The following is a 17,766-nucleotide window of genomic DNA, read 5'->3' as shown; positions in this document are numbered from 1 at the left end:
ATGTGTATTTGGTGGTCAGAATGGGCACAGTGGGCTGAAGGGCCTGTTTCTGTGCTGTGTGATTCTATGACTCATGTTGTGCTCTACCCCTCACTGCCCACTTATTATTTAGATGTTGGTAAGCGATCTTTGGGTTCCACTGGCTTTCTTTTTCTTCCTCTACCAGTATAGTTTTCCTTTCACTTCTCTCTCTGTTGCATTTGGCAAAGTTCTTCCTTGCAGAATTCAGCCTGCATCGTGTGGAAGGTGCCAAAAGAGTAAGTTTCCTGGTCCTTCCTTGCGAACGGATCCCTGAATTTGGCTCCATCTCTGCTTGTGACATCAGGCCCAATAGACCAGTGTAATCATCCTGCAGCTCAAACCAAATGCGCCCTGCAGAAAATGCTTTTAGCAAAATTATAATGTCTTCCCACGTACTCTTGCCACCCTTTTTCCTATTTATCCTGGAGCTTTTCTAAGACTAAGTAAGCAGTCCTCCACATTTATAAGACATTTTTTCTGTGAATGACATTGCACCATATTTCTAACAAGTTGATTTTATGTTTCTAGTTTGTGTTTGCATGTATGGGTCCAAAACCTTTGCTTTCCTCATATCTTTCATAGCTAGTTCCTTCCATCCCTAGTCTGAACTTTGAAACCTTTCTGCCACTTAATCCCCTTTCTCTACTTCTTCGAAGCCTCCATTGATCAGGGTCAACCATAGATGTTGTGTCTTAGCTGTTTAGATATGCAAGCCTTGGCAGTGCAATATGGATAGCGAACTGCTGCCCATTTAGCAAGCTCCCACCTTCCACTCACCTGATGAATCCAAAGGACCGACATAGTTTGGCACCAGCAGCGTTGCTGGTCAGCTTTCAACATTGATCTGCCTTGGGGACCCCAGCTCTGGATTTTCCCAAGTTTTTCCCATGAGTGGCTTTCGAAGACATTTGAGATCAGAATTCTTCTTTTCCCAGATGAGGAACCAACCATGGCTGATGAGCCCTATCTGCCTGAAGCAACTGGTTTCAAGGAGCCAGTCCCTTCTCCTGTCAGTAGAAACAATTCCTCTAGGCTTAGTAGCTAAGCCACATGAAAAGGCCAGGAGGTGGACTTGGTTGTCTCAGGCTACTTGAGACATACACCATTGGGAGCAGTTAATTGGCAGTGCAAGCTTGTCCCCATTACCACCTTCTACACTTAATTTAAACTTTGTCTTTAAACTTAATTTAAACCTTCTATTGTTTTCATGGGACTTCTATTTGAGACGTTAACTATGAACCAATGAATCGCACCATCACATCTGCCAGTGACTCACTCAAACTAAGGCTCTCAGTTCTTGCCACACAGCTCATTAGCACCCAGTCCCTCCATGTACACACTGTTGTCAGGACGAACTTTGACTTTCATTATAAATTCACCATCTTCAGCAACAAAACTGTGTTCTGAAATAAATACAATCTAAACAATAAGTTGCCTTTGTTATTTATTAAAAACCCATCAGTCAATTACAAGTCCATATATAACAGATCTATGAAAGTGTACAAGTGGCTTGTGATACCTGGTTTGACCAGTTCCATAAAGAAGACCCTGCAGACAAGTAGATTTCCAATAAACCTTTGCTTTTGGTGCTGGCATCCGCCTTCATTCTACTTTTCCTTCTCTTTTTGGTCCTTTTCCTTCTTCTCACGTTCTGACTTGGCTTCTTCCTCCTCATGTCGCTTAATCAATACCTCGACTTCCTTCTGCTTCAGCACCTTTATTCGTGTTTTCCCGTTTTCTCTGCTTAGTGTTGCAATTTCCACTGTACCACAGAGGGGAAGATGAAAAGCTCCAAAGATTACACAGTCTTAATGGGCCTTCAGCTAAGACAGAATTACTAACTACATATGTCCTTCTAAATTACAAAAACAGTCAACTGAATGCGAGTACTTCCACCCGGGGGGGAATGAATAAATACAAGTCAGAGAGGGCGACCATTAAAGAGATTCAATATAAAACTGACTAACTGAAAGTAGCTAGAATCCGAAAAGTAAGCATGTCTAACTAGACTGGAATTCATGCCCCAAGTGGCCCTGAATTCTGTTGAAATTCAGACAGCCTACAGGGGGTTAACTGGCTGCAATTATGGAATTGGGAGCACAGAACAGTTCTTTCGAACAGGCGAAGACCATCCAGCTATGGTGATTTGACTTAGCACATACCAGGAACACAGCCAACTACTTCCCATTGTCATAGTTTATATCAAGCTTTGGAGGGATCAGCACAACATAAAGCAGCTTAACTTTTCATTATATTTGCTACTCAAGACTTCTGCATCATGTTTGCAAACTGCGAACACCGCTTACCCTTTTCAGCCGAAAGTTTACTGACATCCATTGTCTTGTTCAACACTTTAATTGCCAAAGCAAGGGCTGATTCTAAAGTCATCTCTCCTTCTTTGAAGTCTTGTTTCAGCATAGAGACAGCAGCCTGCAATTTCAATTGGATCTAGTTAATAAAAGTATTTATACAAAATGCTGGAGGAGTTCAGCAGGCCAGGCACATCTATGGAAAAGAGTACAGTCGATGTTAATCACTAATCCTGAATCATTGTAGGCAGGGTGGTAGATAGCGTAGTGAAATACTGTTCCAACAAGAAATGGAAAGTCAGGGATCTTCATCGTTTCCCTTATAACTTCATCTGTGGGAAGTACTGAGCCTGATAGACCAGGTCAAAGAAATGGAGTTGCGGTTACATGTACTCAGGATCATCTGGGAAGCTCTCATAGATCAGACTTTTACAGAGGATGCTCACGCTCGAGCTTCAGATAAGATTGGTGACCATTAGGGGAGGCAATGCAGAATTCCCCCGTGGCCATCTCACCTCAGCAACAAGTATACTCCTATGGATTCTTCAGGGGATGACCGATCAGGGGACAGTAGTAGCAGTGGCACTGTGACCGGCATTGAGGCTCAGCGGGAGAGGGTGTTGTCAGGTAGAACGAGAGTGATAGGAGTCTCAGTACTGAGGGAGACAGACAGGAGATTCATTGGCTGCAGAAGAGGGGCCAGGATGGTATTTTACACATGGTTGTACAAACTTCACAGCAAAACAAAGAATGAGGTCCAGCAGAATAAACATCCGGAGTTAAGCGAGAAATTAAACTGCAGGACTTCGAGAGTAGTGATCTCGGGATTACTCCTGGTCTCGTGCATTACTGAGTCTACGAAGAGAAAGATTGGCCAGATGAATGTGTGGTTAAAGAGATGGTGCAGGCGGCAGGGATTCAGCTTCTTGGATCATTGGGATCTCTTTTAGGGTAGAGATGACCTGTGCAGGAAGGATGGGTTATATTTGAACCGGAGGGTGACTAATATCCTAGTGGAGGAAAAACGTGCTTTTGCTGCAAGGGTAGGTTTAACTAGATTGTCAAAAGGCTGGGATATTACAGCAAAGTTAGCAAGAAGACAGGTAACTACAGCATCCAAACAATGTAGCAATCAGGATAGCCATTTCTTCCCATTCTGATGTTTGGTCAGAAAACAAAAGAACCTCTTGACCATGACTGCATGCTTTTATGCACTGAGTTGCTGTCGCATGACATGCGTTAATAAGATGGCCACTGAATGTATAGAGGAATGTACTTGGGAAGGAGCAGCACTCCTCTTAAGAGGACAAGGTAGGCCAAGCCAAGTAACTGAAAAGGCAGGAAGTCGAGTTCCCAGTGGTATTACTTTTAAAATAGTTGTGCAAGAAGATAAAAACGGTCCATAGACTGAAGTCCTGAACTGCAACAGGGCCAACTTTGAGGGCATTAAGCAAGACTCACCTGGGGTCAATAGACGTCTCTATTTAAATACAAAAGAGTAGCAAGTGTTTTTAAAAGGGTCATATCAGGAGTCCAGGGTGTCCCTGTCAGGAATATGAGGTTCAGGGAACCCTGGCTGTTGAGAGATACCGAGAATCTGATCAAGGAAAAGAAAGTAGCACACAGTAGTTTTGGACATTTGGGTATAAATTTGTCCCTGAAGAAAATATAAGAAAAATAAGAGCAGGCTTTGAAAGGGAAATCAGGAGGGGAAAAAGAAGGCATGAAACAGTTTTGTCAGGCAGGGTTAAAGGTAATCCCAAGAGGATTTTTTGGTCAATAACAGCAAAAGGTGACTAGGGAGAGACTAGGTTCTCTTAAAGACAGTCACGATTATCTATGTGTGGCTGAGATTTTTAAAATGTCTATTTCTCTCTTGTGCTTACCAAGAAGAATGCCAAAGAAATGAAGGTTATAAGTACTGAGGACTTGGAAAGTGTGTTTATTACAAGGAAGGAAATATCTGTAGTCTTGAAGCACAAGATGGGAAGATTCCGAAGGCCTGACCAGGTGCATCCCTAGACCTCATGGGAGGCAGGGAAGTAATTGCAGAAGGCCTTGTAGAGACTTGTTTCATTGCTAGCCATTGGTGAAGTTCCAGAAGACTGCAGGGTGACTTAATGTTTACCATCATTCAGAGGATGGTGAGCCTGATTTCAGTTACAGGGAAGTTCATGGAGGGGATTCTTAGATAGTCAAGGCCTGATCAGGAATAGTCAGCATGGTTTTCTGCATGGGAGATCATGTCTGACAAATCTTTTGGAGTTTTTCCAAAGAAGTAACTGAGGTGATGGATGAAGGTAAGGTAGTGGATGTTGTCTATATGGTCTTTCGTAAAGCCTTCGGCAGGTTGAACTGGAAGACTGCATTGCATGGGATTCAGGGGGGATGGTGAGGTCGATTCTCCAGCTAGAGGCATATAGCTGGTAGGCCCAAGGGTCACTGCTGGTACATTTGTTATTCATTATTTATGTCAATGATTTGAATATGAATGTAGATGGTATGATAAGCAAGTTTGCTGGTACTAAATTGGGGAGTATGTGGGTAGTGAACAGGTTACAATGAATTGCAAAGATCTTGATCAGTTAGGGAGATGGGTTGAGGAATGGCAAATGGATTTCAACTTAGATTAAGAATGAGGTGATGTATTTTGGACTTTCAAACTGAGGTAGGATCTATACTGTGAATGGCAGAGCACTGCTGAGTATTGTCAAACAGGAACACCGGGGTGCACAAGTACATAGTTCGCTGAAAGCAGCTGTGTAAATAGACAGGATGGTGAAGAAAGCTTTTAGCATGCTGGCCTTCATCAGTCAGGGCACTGAGCTTGGGAGTAGGGACATTATGCTGCAGTTGTACAAACTGTTGGTGAGTCTCTACTTGAATATTGTGTACAGTTTTGGTTGCCCTGTTATAGAAAAGACATTGCCAGACCAAAGAGAAAGCAGAGGAGATTTATGGATGTTGCCTGGACTAAAGGACCTCAGTTATAGGGAGAGGCCGACCATGTTTCATCTTTATTCGTTGCAGCACACGAGATGTGACGTCGTTTATAAAAATCAAGAGGGGTATTGATACAGTGTACAGTCATAGTTTTCTCCCCCATGGTTGGGAATCCCAACAAGAGGGAAGAGATTTCTCAGAGCTGAGAGGTAACTTCTTTACAGCCAGGATAGTGAGTAACTGGACTGAGCTGCGAGAGAAGGTGGTTGAGGCAGGTACAATTGCAATATTTAAAAGGCCTAAGGAAGGTACATAGAGAGGAGGGGCTTGGAGGGTTATGGGCTGAATGTGGGTAACTGGGAGTAGCAGGAAGGATGGTCAACTTAGGCTAAAGAGCCTGTTTCTGTGCTGTCTTACTCTGAGTCTATAGCCCCTCATGTCTACTCCACCAAACACCATTGTAACTCAGCTGTTACCTTCCTACATATTCACTGATTCCCTTAATACTGAGACCGGATGCCTTAAGGGACAGGAAATGATGACTGCCTGAATAGAATAGGGGGGTACAACAGAGGGACTGAGTGTTCTCAAGAGCCCTGCAGAAGATGAATGATGCAGAACTCCAAAAGCACCCGCAGTGATTGAAACAGATGAAAATTATAAAATTGTAAACATTGGAACCAACCTCACTAAAATACAAACCAACATGTCAGTGCACTTCTTTGCAGAAATTCTGCAGCTTTAGTCAAGATACTCACAGCACTGTTATTTCCAATGCACGTGGCTTTCCATCCTCCGTAGTTTCCGCTGGGGTCACTCTGATACAGCTGGTAGCCATAGTGCTTATCCCATCCCATATAGAGCAGCGAAACACCGAAAGGTCGTTTCCCTGTCAGTAAAAGATACGGATCAGTAGGTGTCCAACAGGCACAGGGAGAGGGACAGGGCTCACACAACTTAGACCTTGTTTTAAGCTTCTCAAAATTATGTATTATCAAATTAATGTCAGTTCTGAGAGCAATCCACCAAACCCAGGAATTGCGCTGGGAACTGGCAGCACAGGGAGACACACTGGAGGGCAGAATTGAACCCAGCTCACCAGAGCTGCGGTGGCACATACAACTTTAAGAGGAGCTAGATTTCTGCAACATCACAAATGGGAACCCGCTGAATGATTTTTAAAAAATGCTGACTGAGGAAGAAATATTATCCAGGATTACTGTCAACTGTGCTTTAGATAAAACCAAAAAATCCAGTCTGATTAGAAAGATGGTGCCACACCTAACATCTTAAAACTCTAGGGAGGTAACATCACAGATCATGACTCCCCAAACACTTTCATTTTACACAACCAACAGATCACCTTGTAGCCTTTTGTGTCCACACTGGTTTAAACTCAAGTGAGACCTTGCACAAAATAATCTGGGACATAATGTCATTGATAAAGTGACCCCCCCCCCCCCCCCCCCCTAAATAGCCCTTCAATTGCACACAAGAGTTTTACTGTGGCCACACCACAATAAAGGGCAAGGGGTACCAGTCTTTCCAGCCACTTTTATCAGCTACAGAAAGAAAGGATGCTCTTTGGAAATTTTTGTGCAGTTTTAACTAATGCGTAAATGGCTTAAACATCTTTGAGAATTGGCCAGAGAACTATATTACTGTACTCTACCGATAAAGATGACACTTTCACTGTTGTAGTGTGGATAAACTATTAAACTATAACAAGAGGTATGTGCAGGGTGAAGTCCAGAAACATTTCTCTGTTCAGAGGTAACGAACCAGCAAGAATCTCTCAGACTAGAGATAAAACAAAAATATAACCATCCACTTTAACAGTGTTGTTAAACCAGCTAGATAACGAAGGCTTATCATTGACAATAAGAATTAGAGCAGATGTGATAAACTCATTAACAGAGGAAATTCTAGTGGCTGGCTTGCTGTTCATCATCATCTCATATTAAAACTACTAAGCTTTTTTTTCCAGAGCACTAGAATTAGAAAACAGAAGTTAATAAAGTGACACATGATACACAAGAGAGAAACTGACAGTATGGACACAAAGCATAACGGTTTATAATGCCAGTAATCTGTGTTCAATTCCCTCTGATGGTACTGTATGTTCTTAAAGATTTCACTTCAAAGATGCACAGTTAGGGTTAGTGAGTTAGTGGCTGCCCAACACAATCCTTGTTGAATCGATTTGATGCAAACAACCCATTTCACTGTACGTTTTGATGTACATGTGAGAAATAAAGCCAATCTCTTTTAAAAACTGACTTGCTCTGGGAGGGAGCCAGTATAGGGAAGGAGGACTAAATTCTGTGTTATGGTAGGTTTGTACTAAACCTTGGTTATATCATACAGAGGGAAAGTTGATTATGAAGGGCCTTTGGAGAGGAAGCAAAGGAAATTTAAGGATGATACCAGAAAATCAATGGTTTGAATATTAGTAGGGAAAAAGTTTATTTTCCCTTGAGAGACAAAAATTGAGGAGTAACCTAAGAAAGTCTTTAAAATTATGGATAAAATAGATGCAGAGAGAATATTTCCATGTGGAGAGAACATAAGCAGGAGTTATGAAGATATTCAGCAAGAAAGCCAAAAAGGAGCTTAGGAAGTGCACCGTTACCTAGAGTGGAGAAATCATGGAACACCCCATCACAAGACAGGTTGAAGCAAATTGTAAAGGCACACTTATCAGGAGATTGTTCATCATGGAAGAAGAGAATTGAGGGATAGATTTAGATGAGAATAAACACGAGGAAGCTTGAGATTACCGAAGGTGCACAGACTAATTGAGGCAAATGACCCACCTATCTGACAATGACATTAAATAGTCCTATGGATACATCTGTGTAAAAGGCATACAAATACAATTATACCAAATCCTCAGTATGAAGTAGAACAGAGTCCAAACTGGTCTGGTAAAGCAAGCTGTTGGGTACTTCTGATGTTTGACAGATGCACCCTATGTTAAGGCATCCTGATTAGTTTAATCTTTAATTGACTGGTGATTAATTTCTATCACTGATAAACAAAACAGTACAATTAATAACTATTCATTTGAAATCAAGCAATGCTTTCCACTAAGGTTATAAAATGTTAAGGAACCAAGTTATGCAGTTAAAGCAAAATATTTCTGAAACTGAGATTCATTGGTGATTTAGTGATACAGAAAATAGCATTACCACTTGACCATTAATCTTAAGTACACTTCCCTTGGACTTACCTCCAAACTGTGTGTAGGCCTGCTTGATATCGCAGAGCGTTGTGACCAACTGCTCACAAGGGATGGGTTCTTGATACTGAAGGAGATACCTGAGAACATAAGGCAGCATTATTGTACCCTGGATCCAAAAGAAAAATGCCACGCATTTCTGTGTTATTTTTCCAAGAACCATTAAATGTTCTGTACAATTTTGGGGATATAAAGAGGAAGATACTTGCACTGAGATGACACAATGAAACCCTGTGAGCTGCTGTACATTCCTGAGACCCAAAAAGCAACGCAAGTCAACTTGACAGACTGGTCCCTCCAGGTTGTACATGGGGTGTTGACTTGGAGCTGTGCTATTTATGCCTTTCTTGTCAGTTTTAGGATGTTGTAATTGTGGCCAAAACTGGCATTTTCAGATTTATTGATCACATGTACATTGAAACACAGGGTGAAATCCTATTTCAAGGATGTGTTAGGGGTTAGCCCGCAAGTGATCTGTACAAAAAGGCCGGATGCACTTGAATTAGAGGGGGACAAAATTCCTGGCAGGGAGATTTGCTAAGGCTATTGCTGGGGGATGGGAACTGAACTGAAGAGACGGAGGAAGGGGCAGTTGGCTCACATATAGAGAAAGCTAGGAGACAGTGTGAGAGGGAGAATAGGCAGGTGAGATGCGCTCAGACCAATGGTTTGAGGTGTGTCTATTTTAATGCAAGAAGCACCATAACAAAGCAGATGAGTTTAGAGCACCCATCAGTACTTGGAGCTGTGATGTTGTGACCATTACAGAGACTTGGATGGCTCAGGGGCAGGAATAGTTACTTAAGAGTGCCAGGCTATAAATGTTTCAGAAAGGACAGGGTGGGAGGCAAAAGAAGTGGGGGTGTGGCACTGCTGATCAGAGATAGTGTCACGGCAGCAGAAATGGAGAAAGTCATGGAGGAATTGTCTACTGAGTCTCTGTGAGTGGAAGTTAGAAACAGGAAGGGGTCAATAACCACCCAATAGCAACAGGGATATTGAGGAGCAGACAGGGAGACAGATTCCGGAATGGTGTAATAATAACAGGGTTGTCGTGGCAGGAGATTTTAATTTCCCAAATATTGATTGGCATCTCCCTAGAGCGAGGGGTTTAGATGGAGTGGAGTTTGTTATGTGTGTCAGGAAGGTTTCCTGACACAATATGTAGATAAGCCTACAAGAGGAGAGGCTGTATTTGATCTGGTATTGGGAAATGAACTGGTCAGGTGTCAGAACTCTCAGTGGGAGAGCATTTTGGAGATAATGATCATAATTCTATCTCCTTTACCATAGCACCGGAGAGGGATAGGAATAGACAAGTTAAGAAAGTGTTTAATTGGAGGGGAAATATGAAGCTATCAGGCAGGAACTTGGAAGCATACATTGGGAACAGATGTCTTCAGGGAAATGTACGTCAAAAATGCGGCAAATGTACAGGGGGCAGTTGAGTGGTGTTCTGCATAGGTACGTTCCAATGAGACAGGGAAAGGATGGTAGGGTACAGGAACTGTGGTGTACAAAGGCTGTTGAAAATCTAGTCAAGAAGAAAATCTTATGAAAGGTTTAAAAAACCAGGTAATGATACGAGATCTAGAAGATTATAAGGCTAGCAGGAAGGAGCTCAAGAAAGGAATTAGGAGAGCCAGAAAGGGCCATGAGGCGGCCTTGGTGGACAGGATTAAGGAAAACCCAAAGCATTCTACAAGTATATGAAGAGCAAGAGGATAAGACGTCAGAGAATAGGACCAATCAAGTGTGACAGTGGAAAAGAATGTATGGAACTGGAGGAGATAGCTGAGGTACTTAATGAATACTTTGCTTCAGTATTTACTATGGAAAAGGATCTTGGTGATTGTAGGGATGACTTACAGCAGATTGAAAAGCTTGAGCATATAGATATTAAGAAAGAGGATGTGCTGGAGCTTTTGGAAAGCATCAAGTTGGATAAGTCTCCGTGACCGGATGAGATGTACCCCAGACTACTGTGGGAGGCGAGAGAGGAGATTGCTGAGCCTCTGGCAATGATCTTTGCATCATCAATGGGGACAGGAGAGGTTCCAGAGGATTGGAGGGTTGCAGATGTTGTTCCCTTATTCAAGAAAGGGAGTAGAGACAGCCCAGGAAATGATAGACCAGTGAATCTTACTTCAGTGGTTGGTAAGTTGATGGAGAAGATCCTGAGAGGCAGGATTTATGAACCTTTGGAGAGGTGTAATATGATTAGGAATAGTCAGCATGGCTTTGTCAAGGGCAGGTCGTGCCTTACCAGCCTGACTGAATTTTTTGTGGATGTGACTAAACACGTTGATGAAGGTAGAGCAGTAGTTGTAGTGTATATGGATTTCAACAAGACATTTGATAAGGTACCCCATGCAAGGCTTATTGAGAAAGTAAGGAGGCATGGGATCCAAGGGGACCTTGCTTTGTAAATCCAGAACTGGCTTGCCCACAGGAGGCAAAGAGTGGTTGTAGATGGGTCATATTCTGCACGTAGGCCGGTGACCAGTGGTGTGCCTCAGGGATCTGTTCTGGGACACTCCCCCCCCCCCCCCCCCCCCCCCATGATGAGCTGGATGAGGAAGTGGAGGTATGGATTAGTAAACATGCTGATGACACAAAGGTTGGGGGTGTTGTGGATAGTGTGGAGGGCTTTCAGGGGTTACAGCAAGACACTGACAGGATGCAAAACTGGGCTGAGCAGTGGCAGATGGAGTTCAACCCAGGTAAGTGTGAGGTGGTTCACTTTGGTAGGTAAAATATGATGGCAGGATATAGTATTAATGGTAAGACTCCTGGCAGTGTGGAGGGTCAGAGGGATCTTGGGGTCTGAGTCCATAGGACACTCAAAGCTGCTGTGCAGGTTGACTCTGTGGTTAAGGCAGCATGCAGTGCATTGGCCTTCATCAACCATGGGATTGGTACAGAGAAGATGTCAGGGTTAAGTTGTTTTTTTTTCCACAGAGAGTGGTGAATGAGTGGAATCGGCTGTGAGCTTGGGAGTCCAGGGCCAGAGACTGGAGATTGGATATCCAGTGTCTGCGAGTCTGAGAGTCTGGAGGCCTGAAGGTGACTGGATCTGGGAGTTGGCGGCCTGGTGTGTGTATGTATGTATGTTGTTTTGCTGCTGTTGTCTTGATATTTGTTCTGTTATTACTGCTGCTGTTTTGTTCTGTGTTCTGTTGAACATGTGATAATGCTCTGTTGGTGCTGGAAATGTGTGGCAATACTTAGAAACATAGAAAACCTGCAGCACAATACAGGCCCTTCGGCTCATGATGCTGTGCTGAAAATGTATTTACTTTAGAAATTACCTGGGGTTACCGACAGCCCTCCACTATTCTAAACTCCACATACTTACCCAGCAGTCTCTTAAAAGACCCTATCGTATCCACCTCCTCCACTATCACCGGCAGCTCATTCCACACACTCACCATTCTCTGCATAAAAAACTTACCCCTGACATCTCCTCTGTAACTAATTCCAAGCACCTTAAAACCGTGCCCTCTCATGTTAGCCATTTCAGCCCTGGGAAGAAGTCTCTGACTATCCACATGATCACCTTATACACCTCTATCAGGTCACCTCTCACCTTCACTCCAAGGAGAAAAGGCCGAGTTCACTCAACCTATTCTCATAAGGCATGCTCCCCAATCCAGGCAACATCCTTGTAAATCTCCTCTGCGAGATTTACAGAGGATGTTGAGAATGTTGTCATTAGTATAAACAGCAACCACAGTAATTTGCCCTCACCCACCCCCATGGTTCAGGTTTAATTCAGTACCCTGGCAGACTAGAGTCCACAAGAGGGCTGTCCACATTCCTTCTGATATTGCGCGATTCAATCGCGGCTCCTCTTTAAGTGCCATCATCTTATACTACTTGTCAACAAAATCCCCAGGGCCAACAATCCTTACACAGAAAAATATAAATATCCAATAGAAAAGAAGAAATTCCAGATGACTGGAGTCCTCTTGACATGATTTGCAGAGGATGGTACTAATGGGCAGCCAGGCACCACAGATGCTGCAGCCTGTTAGGAACAGTTATATAACCACTATAGATGAATTAGGGATATGACGATAAGTCTATAGAGGGTAGATTGCACAATTCAATTGTCACTTAACAAATCATCTTACCTCTGGGCAATCAGTCGCAGCTCATTCGTAAGAACATTGGCATCAGATGTTATTCCTGCAACGCTACAGGCCATGTCACTGCAAAGCAGATTTTATGTGAAGCTTAGTATTAACTTAACAGCAATCAGGAACGAAAATTGATAAAAGTGATAGATTTACTCTCAGTTGACCCATTTTCTTAAAATAAGCTCTATCTGGACAACCAGACAAGAAGATTTTCTGTATATATGCAGTATTGTATAAACTACCAGCTTGCTCATCACTGCTTAAATGGATTGCGAGCTCTAATTTCATGTGCCTCTTTTCTGTGTTATCAAACATCCCACCCTACCTTGTCATGTCAACCAGCTCCACCATCACTGCTCACTGCCTTGGTAAAGCAGCCAGCATTATCAAAGACTCCTCCCACCTCAGACATTCTTTCTTCTCTTCCATTCTGGCAGGCAGAAGACACATACCACCACACTCAAGAACAGCTTCTATCCCACTATTATAAAAACTCTTAACTGGACTTCTCATACATTAAAGATGAACCCTTGAACTCACAAATTACCGTGCACATTATTGTCTATCTGTACTGCACTTTCTCTGTAACAGTAAAACTATGTTCTGTGCTCTGTTTTCACTTTTCTCTTGTACTACCTCAAAAACTTCTGTTTTGAAATTATTTGTATGGTTGGTTTGCAGAACTAAGCTTTTTTTGACTGTATCTCAGGATGTGTGGCCAATACCAAAAGAATACAGACAGAACTAGTGGAAATTAGGGTAACACAGCTCATCTAAGGACAAGCAGATTTGTTAAGACACCTGCGTTTACACGTACTCATTCAGTTTGTATATCTTCTCGGAGAAAAAAACTTCATCTAGTAGCTTGTGTATGTTGCGCCTCTCTGCAGCTAAGAGAACACCGTCATTTGCCAAAATCCCCAGGCACGTTCCAGCATGACCAATGGCTTCCATTGCATATTCCACCTGATAGAGTCGTCCTATTGTTTAATTAAAGGAAAAGTTTACATGTGAACGAGTTGCCGCACAATGTATTAATCAGTCAGACACTTCATTTTGTACATGAATTCACTTAGATAACTCACCTTCAGGTGAAAATATGGTTGTTCGTGAATCATATCGTCGAGACTGCAGAGGCAAACAAAATAACTACCATTATATATTCTGCTTTTGAACCCTTTTATCATGGCATTAAGACTCTCTCTCTCCTCCAATCATTTTCTCCCCACTGAGGTTTCGATAGCACCAGTGTTTTGGGTGCTTACCTCCCTTCAGGTTGCATCCAGTGGAGATTAAAACCCTTCCCATATTGTCCCACAACAAAGGACATTTCCAATGTTATCAGTCTGTTGGAGATGTTCAAAACAGCAGGGTACTCGTCAGCTCACTGCGTGGGCACAGTAACTGCAAATCCTATCAGCACAAATTGCCATTACAGCCACCTGCTACATTTCACTAGCAACTTTCCCCAAGTTTTGGTTCATCTTGCACTGCAGCTAGCTTGCAAATAGTAAATATTTTCTGTGGTTAAACCTCAGTCACTCACCATTTTGTCTTTAAATGGTCAAAAATCTAGGATTTAAAAAAAGGAAAATCAGTTAATATATGCAACAACCTTCAGTAACAAATATGTGACCACCTGTACAAATACCCTCTTAAAACCTCGATGAACAGATTCTGTCGTGCGTTATGTTTCAATTGTGGGGGGGGGGGGAATTTTCTGCAATGTGCTTACCAATGGCTCCCATGTGCAATGGAGGAGCTGCTTACACTTTAGACCTCCTCTGATCAACGTGAAGTTCAGCTTTCGATACAAACCTTCAGGAGGTGGTAAAGCGTGACCTGCCTCATTGATACAATGTAGAAGAAACCCGTGCCTGTCTTCTGTCTATATTCAGAATCACGTTTATATTGCAGGTGAATTCACCCTGGCTTCAAAATGGATTTCTTAAACTTGTTTTGCTCCATCTCATTTATATGAGTATCATGGCAGTATTACCCTCCCAAGGCAAAGTGAATTGATAATCTAATTGGGGCTGAGGAGGGAAGAAAAGGATCAGCTATGACTGAATTGCAGAGCAGACTCAATGGACCAGAAGGCCTAATTCTGCTCCTATGTTTAATGCGATATGGTTTTATGTCATATTCCTCTGAACAGAGGACAAAATTCACTCTGTCCATAAAAATCTCCAATGCAAAAAAAAATGACTCGTGGTCATGTGACCTGAGAGGCTTATGGTTGAATGCCACCCCCCTTGTCCCCCAATCTGATTCATGGAGCCTTAAACGTCAATTCTCTTTCCTGAGAGGCTGAATGTTTCCAGCACTTTTGTTTTTATTTCAGACTGTGTGAGTCTGTTCTTTGTACAGCACCTTGAGATGATCACTGTAATACTCACTAGCAACATGTGCCGCCAAAGCATCTAAAAACTTTCAAAGTACAGGTGTTGCATTGCCAGAACATAACACAGTGAATAGTAAAAGACAAAGCTTTGAGCACCTTTTTCAATACTTATCACCTGCATATCCTCCACAATAAATGACTCTTATTCTTGACGCTCACACTACTTATAACCTGCTGATACCCATATCTAAGTACGTTAGACCAAGACTTATGACAAAGGCGTCAATGAAACGAGAAAATGTTGAGATTTTCTGATATGCAATTAGAAGTCCTCATAAAAACATTATTAAAAGAGATATGAATGGATTACTGGAGCCACTTCCATTGATCCCTCAAAGTCACCATGCAATTTGAAAGCAAACAAGAGGAAATCTGTAGATGCCGGAAATCCAAGCAACACACACAAAATGCTGTTGGAACTCAGCAGGCCTGGCAGCATCTATGGAAGAGCAAATAGTCAATGTTTCAGGCTGAGACCTTTCATCAGGACTAGAGAAAAAAGATGAGGTCAGAGTAAGAAGGTGGGGGAGGAGAGGAAGAAATACAAGGTAGTAGGTGATAGGTGAAACCAGAAGAGGGGGAGGGGGTGAAGTAAAGAGCTTGGAAATTAATTGGTTTAAGAGATAAAGGGTTGGAGAAAGGGGAATCTGATAGAAGAGGACAGAAGACCAGGGAGAAAGGGAATGGGGAGGAGCACCAAAAGGAGCTGATGAGCAGGTAAGGAGATACGGTGAGAGGAAATGGGAATTAGGAATGCTGGTGGGGTCATACTGGAAGTTCAAGAAATCTACGTTCATGCCATCAGGATGGAGCCACCCAGATGTTGAGCCTCCGGCTTGAGTGTGACCTCATTGCGTCAGTAGAGGAGGCCATGGCCATGGAATGGGAACTGGAATTAAAATGGGTGGCCACTGGGAGATCCTGCTTTTTCTGGCAGATGCAGTGTAGGTGCTTGGCAAAGTGGCTTCCTAATTTACATCGGCTGTTCCTGATATACAGGAAGCCACACTGGGAGCACCAAGCACAGTATATGTATGACACCAACAGACTCACAAATGAAGTGTCTCCACACCTGCAAGGCCTATTTGAGGCCCTGAATGGCAGTGAGAGGGCAGATGTAGCACTTGTTCCACTTGCAAGGCTAAGTGCCAGGAGGAAGATCAGTGGGGAGGGATGAATGGACAAGGGAGTTGCACAGGGAGCGATCCCCGCAGAAAGTGGGTGGATGGGGGGAGAAAAAGATGTGCTTGGTGGTTGGATCCTGTTGGAGATGGTGGAAGTTACATGCGGACATGGAGGCAGGAGGGGTGGTAGGTGAGGATAAGAGGAACCCTTTCCCTGGTAGGGTGGCAGGAGGATGGGGCAAGAGCAGACGTGTGTGAAATGTAAGAGATGAGGGTGAGGGCAACGTTAATAGGTTGGGAAGAGGTAAAGTTCAGCAATTTGATAGGGTTGTTACAAGATGCATGCTGTGTTAGACTTCATTAGTTGCAGGGCTGAGCTCTAGATCTGTGAGGTCAATTTAGAGTGCTATAAAGCCCTGGTTAGACCACCCTTGGAATATTGTGTTCAGTTCTGGCCACCGTATCATAGGAAGAATGTGGAGGCTTTAGAGAGAGCACAGAGATTTATCAGGATGCTACTGCAATTAGAGAACATGTCTTACGAGGAAAGGTTGAGTGAGCGAGGGTTTTCTCTTTGGAGAGAAGGATGGTAAAGGTGACAAGATGATTTCAGTATCGATCAAATGGATAGTCAAAAACTTTTTCCCAGAGCTGAATAGCTAATACGAGGGGACGTAATTTTGAGGTGATTTACAGGAAAGGGGGTGTAACCTTTTCTACAGAGAGTGGTGAGTGTGTGGAACGCCTTGCCAGGGCGCTGGTAAATGCTGATATATTAAGGGAATTTAAAAAACTCTTAGCTAAGGAAGGTGATGATAGAAAAATGGAGGTGTACGTAGGAAGGAAGAATTAGATTAATCTTAGACTGGTTAACAGATCACAACATTGTGTACTTAAAGGCCTGTACTGTGCTGTTTATTCAGCCCTCAGAAGGGTGGCATACCTCCACCACCTGCAGTGCTGGTATGCTGGGGTCCCACAAGCCCATCAGAGAAAACTAGTGTTACCTTAGCATCGCTAAAAAGATCATTTCAAAAAGACCCTCAGGTCATTTGTCAGGGGGGGGGGGATCTTGCTGTGCACAATAGTGAGAGCTTTTCCTGGATCACAGTGGCGATTAAACTTAAGCAAAAGGAGTGAGAACAAGAGGGGGGAGAGGGGGAGAGGGGGGAGAGGGGGGAGAGGGGGGAGAGGGGGGAGAGGGGGGAGAGGGGGGAGAGGGGGGAGAGGGGGGAGAGGGGGGAGAGGAGGGAGGGGGAGAGGGGGGAGAGGAGGGAGGGGGGAGAGGGGGGAGAGGAGGGAGGGGGAGAGGGGGGAGAGGGGGGAGAGGGGGGAGAGGGGGGAGAGGGGGGAGAGGGGGGAGAGGAGGGAGGGGGGAGAGGGGGAAGAGGGGGAGGGGGGAGAGGGGGAAGAGGGGGAGGGGGGAGAGGGGGAAGAGGGGGAGGGGGGAGAGGGGGAAGAGGGAGAGGGGGAAGAGGGGAGGGGGAAGAGGGGGGAGAGGGGGAGGGGGGAGAGGGGGGGAGAGGGGGAGGGGGGAGAGGGGGAAGAGGGGGAGGGGGGAGAGGGGGAAGAGGGAGAGGGG

The 17,766-nt window shown here is 43.8% G+C and overlaps 1 protein-coding gene across 1 annotated transcript in view; it reads right to left on the bottom strand.

The window, feature by feature from the left end:
- Window positions 1–1,452: 1,452 nt before the first annotated feature.
- Window positions 1,453–17,766, bottom strand: part of psma4 (proteasome 20S subunit alpha 4) — a 17,302-nt gene continuing 988 nt past the window's right edge. Inside the window, exons 2-9 of the mRNA XM_059946038.1 lie at window positions 14,203–14,228; window positions 13,742–13,784; window positions 13,474–13,636; window positions 12,651–12,728; window positions 8,506–8,594; window positions 6,032–6,162; window positions 2,328–2,451; window positions 1,453–1,783 (exon numbers count right to left, since the gene is read on the bottom strand). Of these exons, the coding sequence (XP_059802021.1) occupies window positions 1,629–1,783; window positions 2,328–2,451; window positions 6,032–6,162; window positions 8,506–8,594; window positions 12,651–12,728; window positions 13,474–13,636; window positions 13,742–13,784; window positions 14,203–14,205 (786 nt within the window). The 5' untranslated portion in view covers window positions 14,206–14,228 and the 3' untranslated portion in view covers window positions 1,453–1,628. The remainder of the gene's footprint in view (window positions 1,784–2,327; window positions 2,452–6,031; window positions 6,163–8,505; window positions 8,595–12,650; window positions 12,729–13,473; window positions 13,637–13,741; window positions 13,785–14,202; window positions 14,229–17,766) is intronic.

The sequence above is a fragment of the Hypanus sabinus genome, chromosome 21 (genome assembly GCF_030144855.1).
Source record: "Hypanus sabinus isolate sHypSab1 chromosome 21, sHypSab1.hap1, whole genome shotgun sequence".
Taxonomy (NCBI): domain Eukaryota; kingdom Metazoa; phylum Chordata; class Chondrichthyes; order Myliobatiformes; family Dasyatidae; genus Hypanus; species Hypanus sabinus.
Note: the sequence above shows the minus strand (reverse complement) of the source record. Positions and strands in the feature narration are given on the sequence as shown.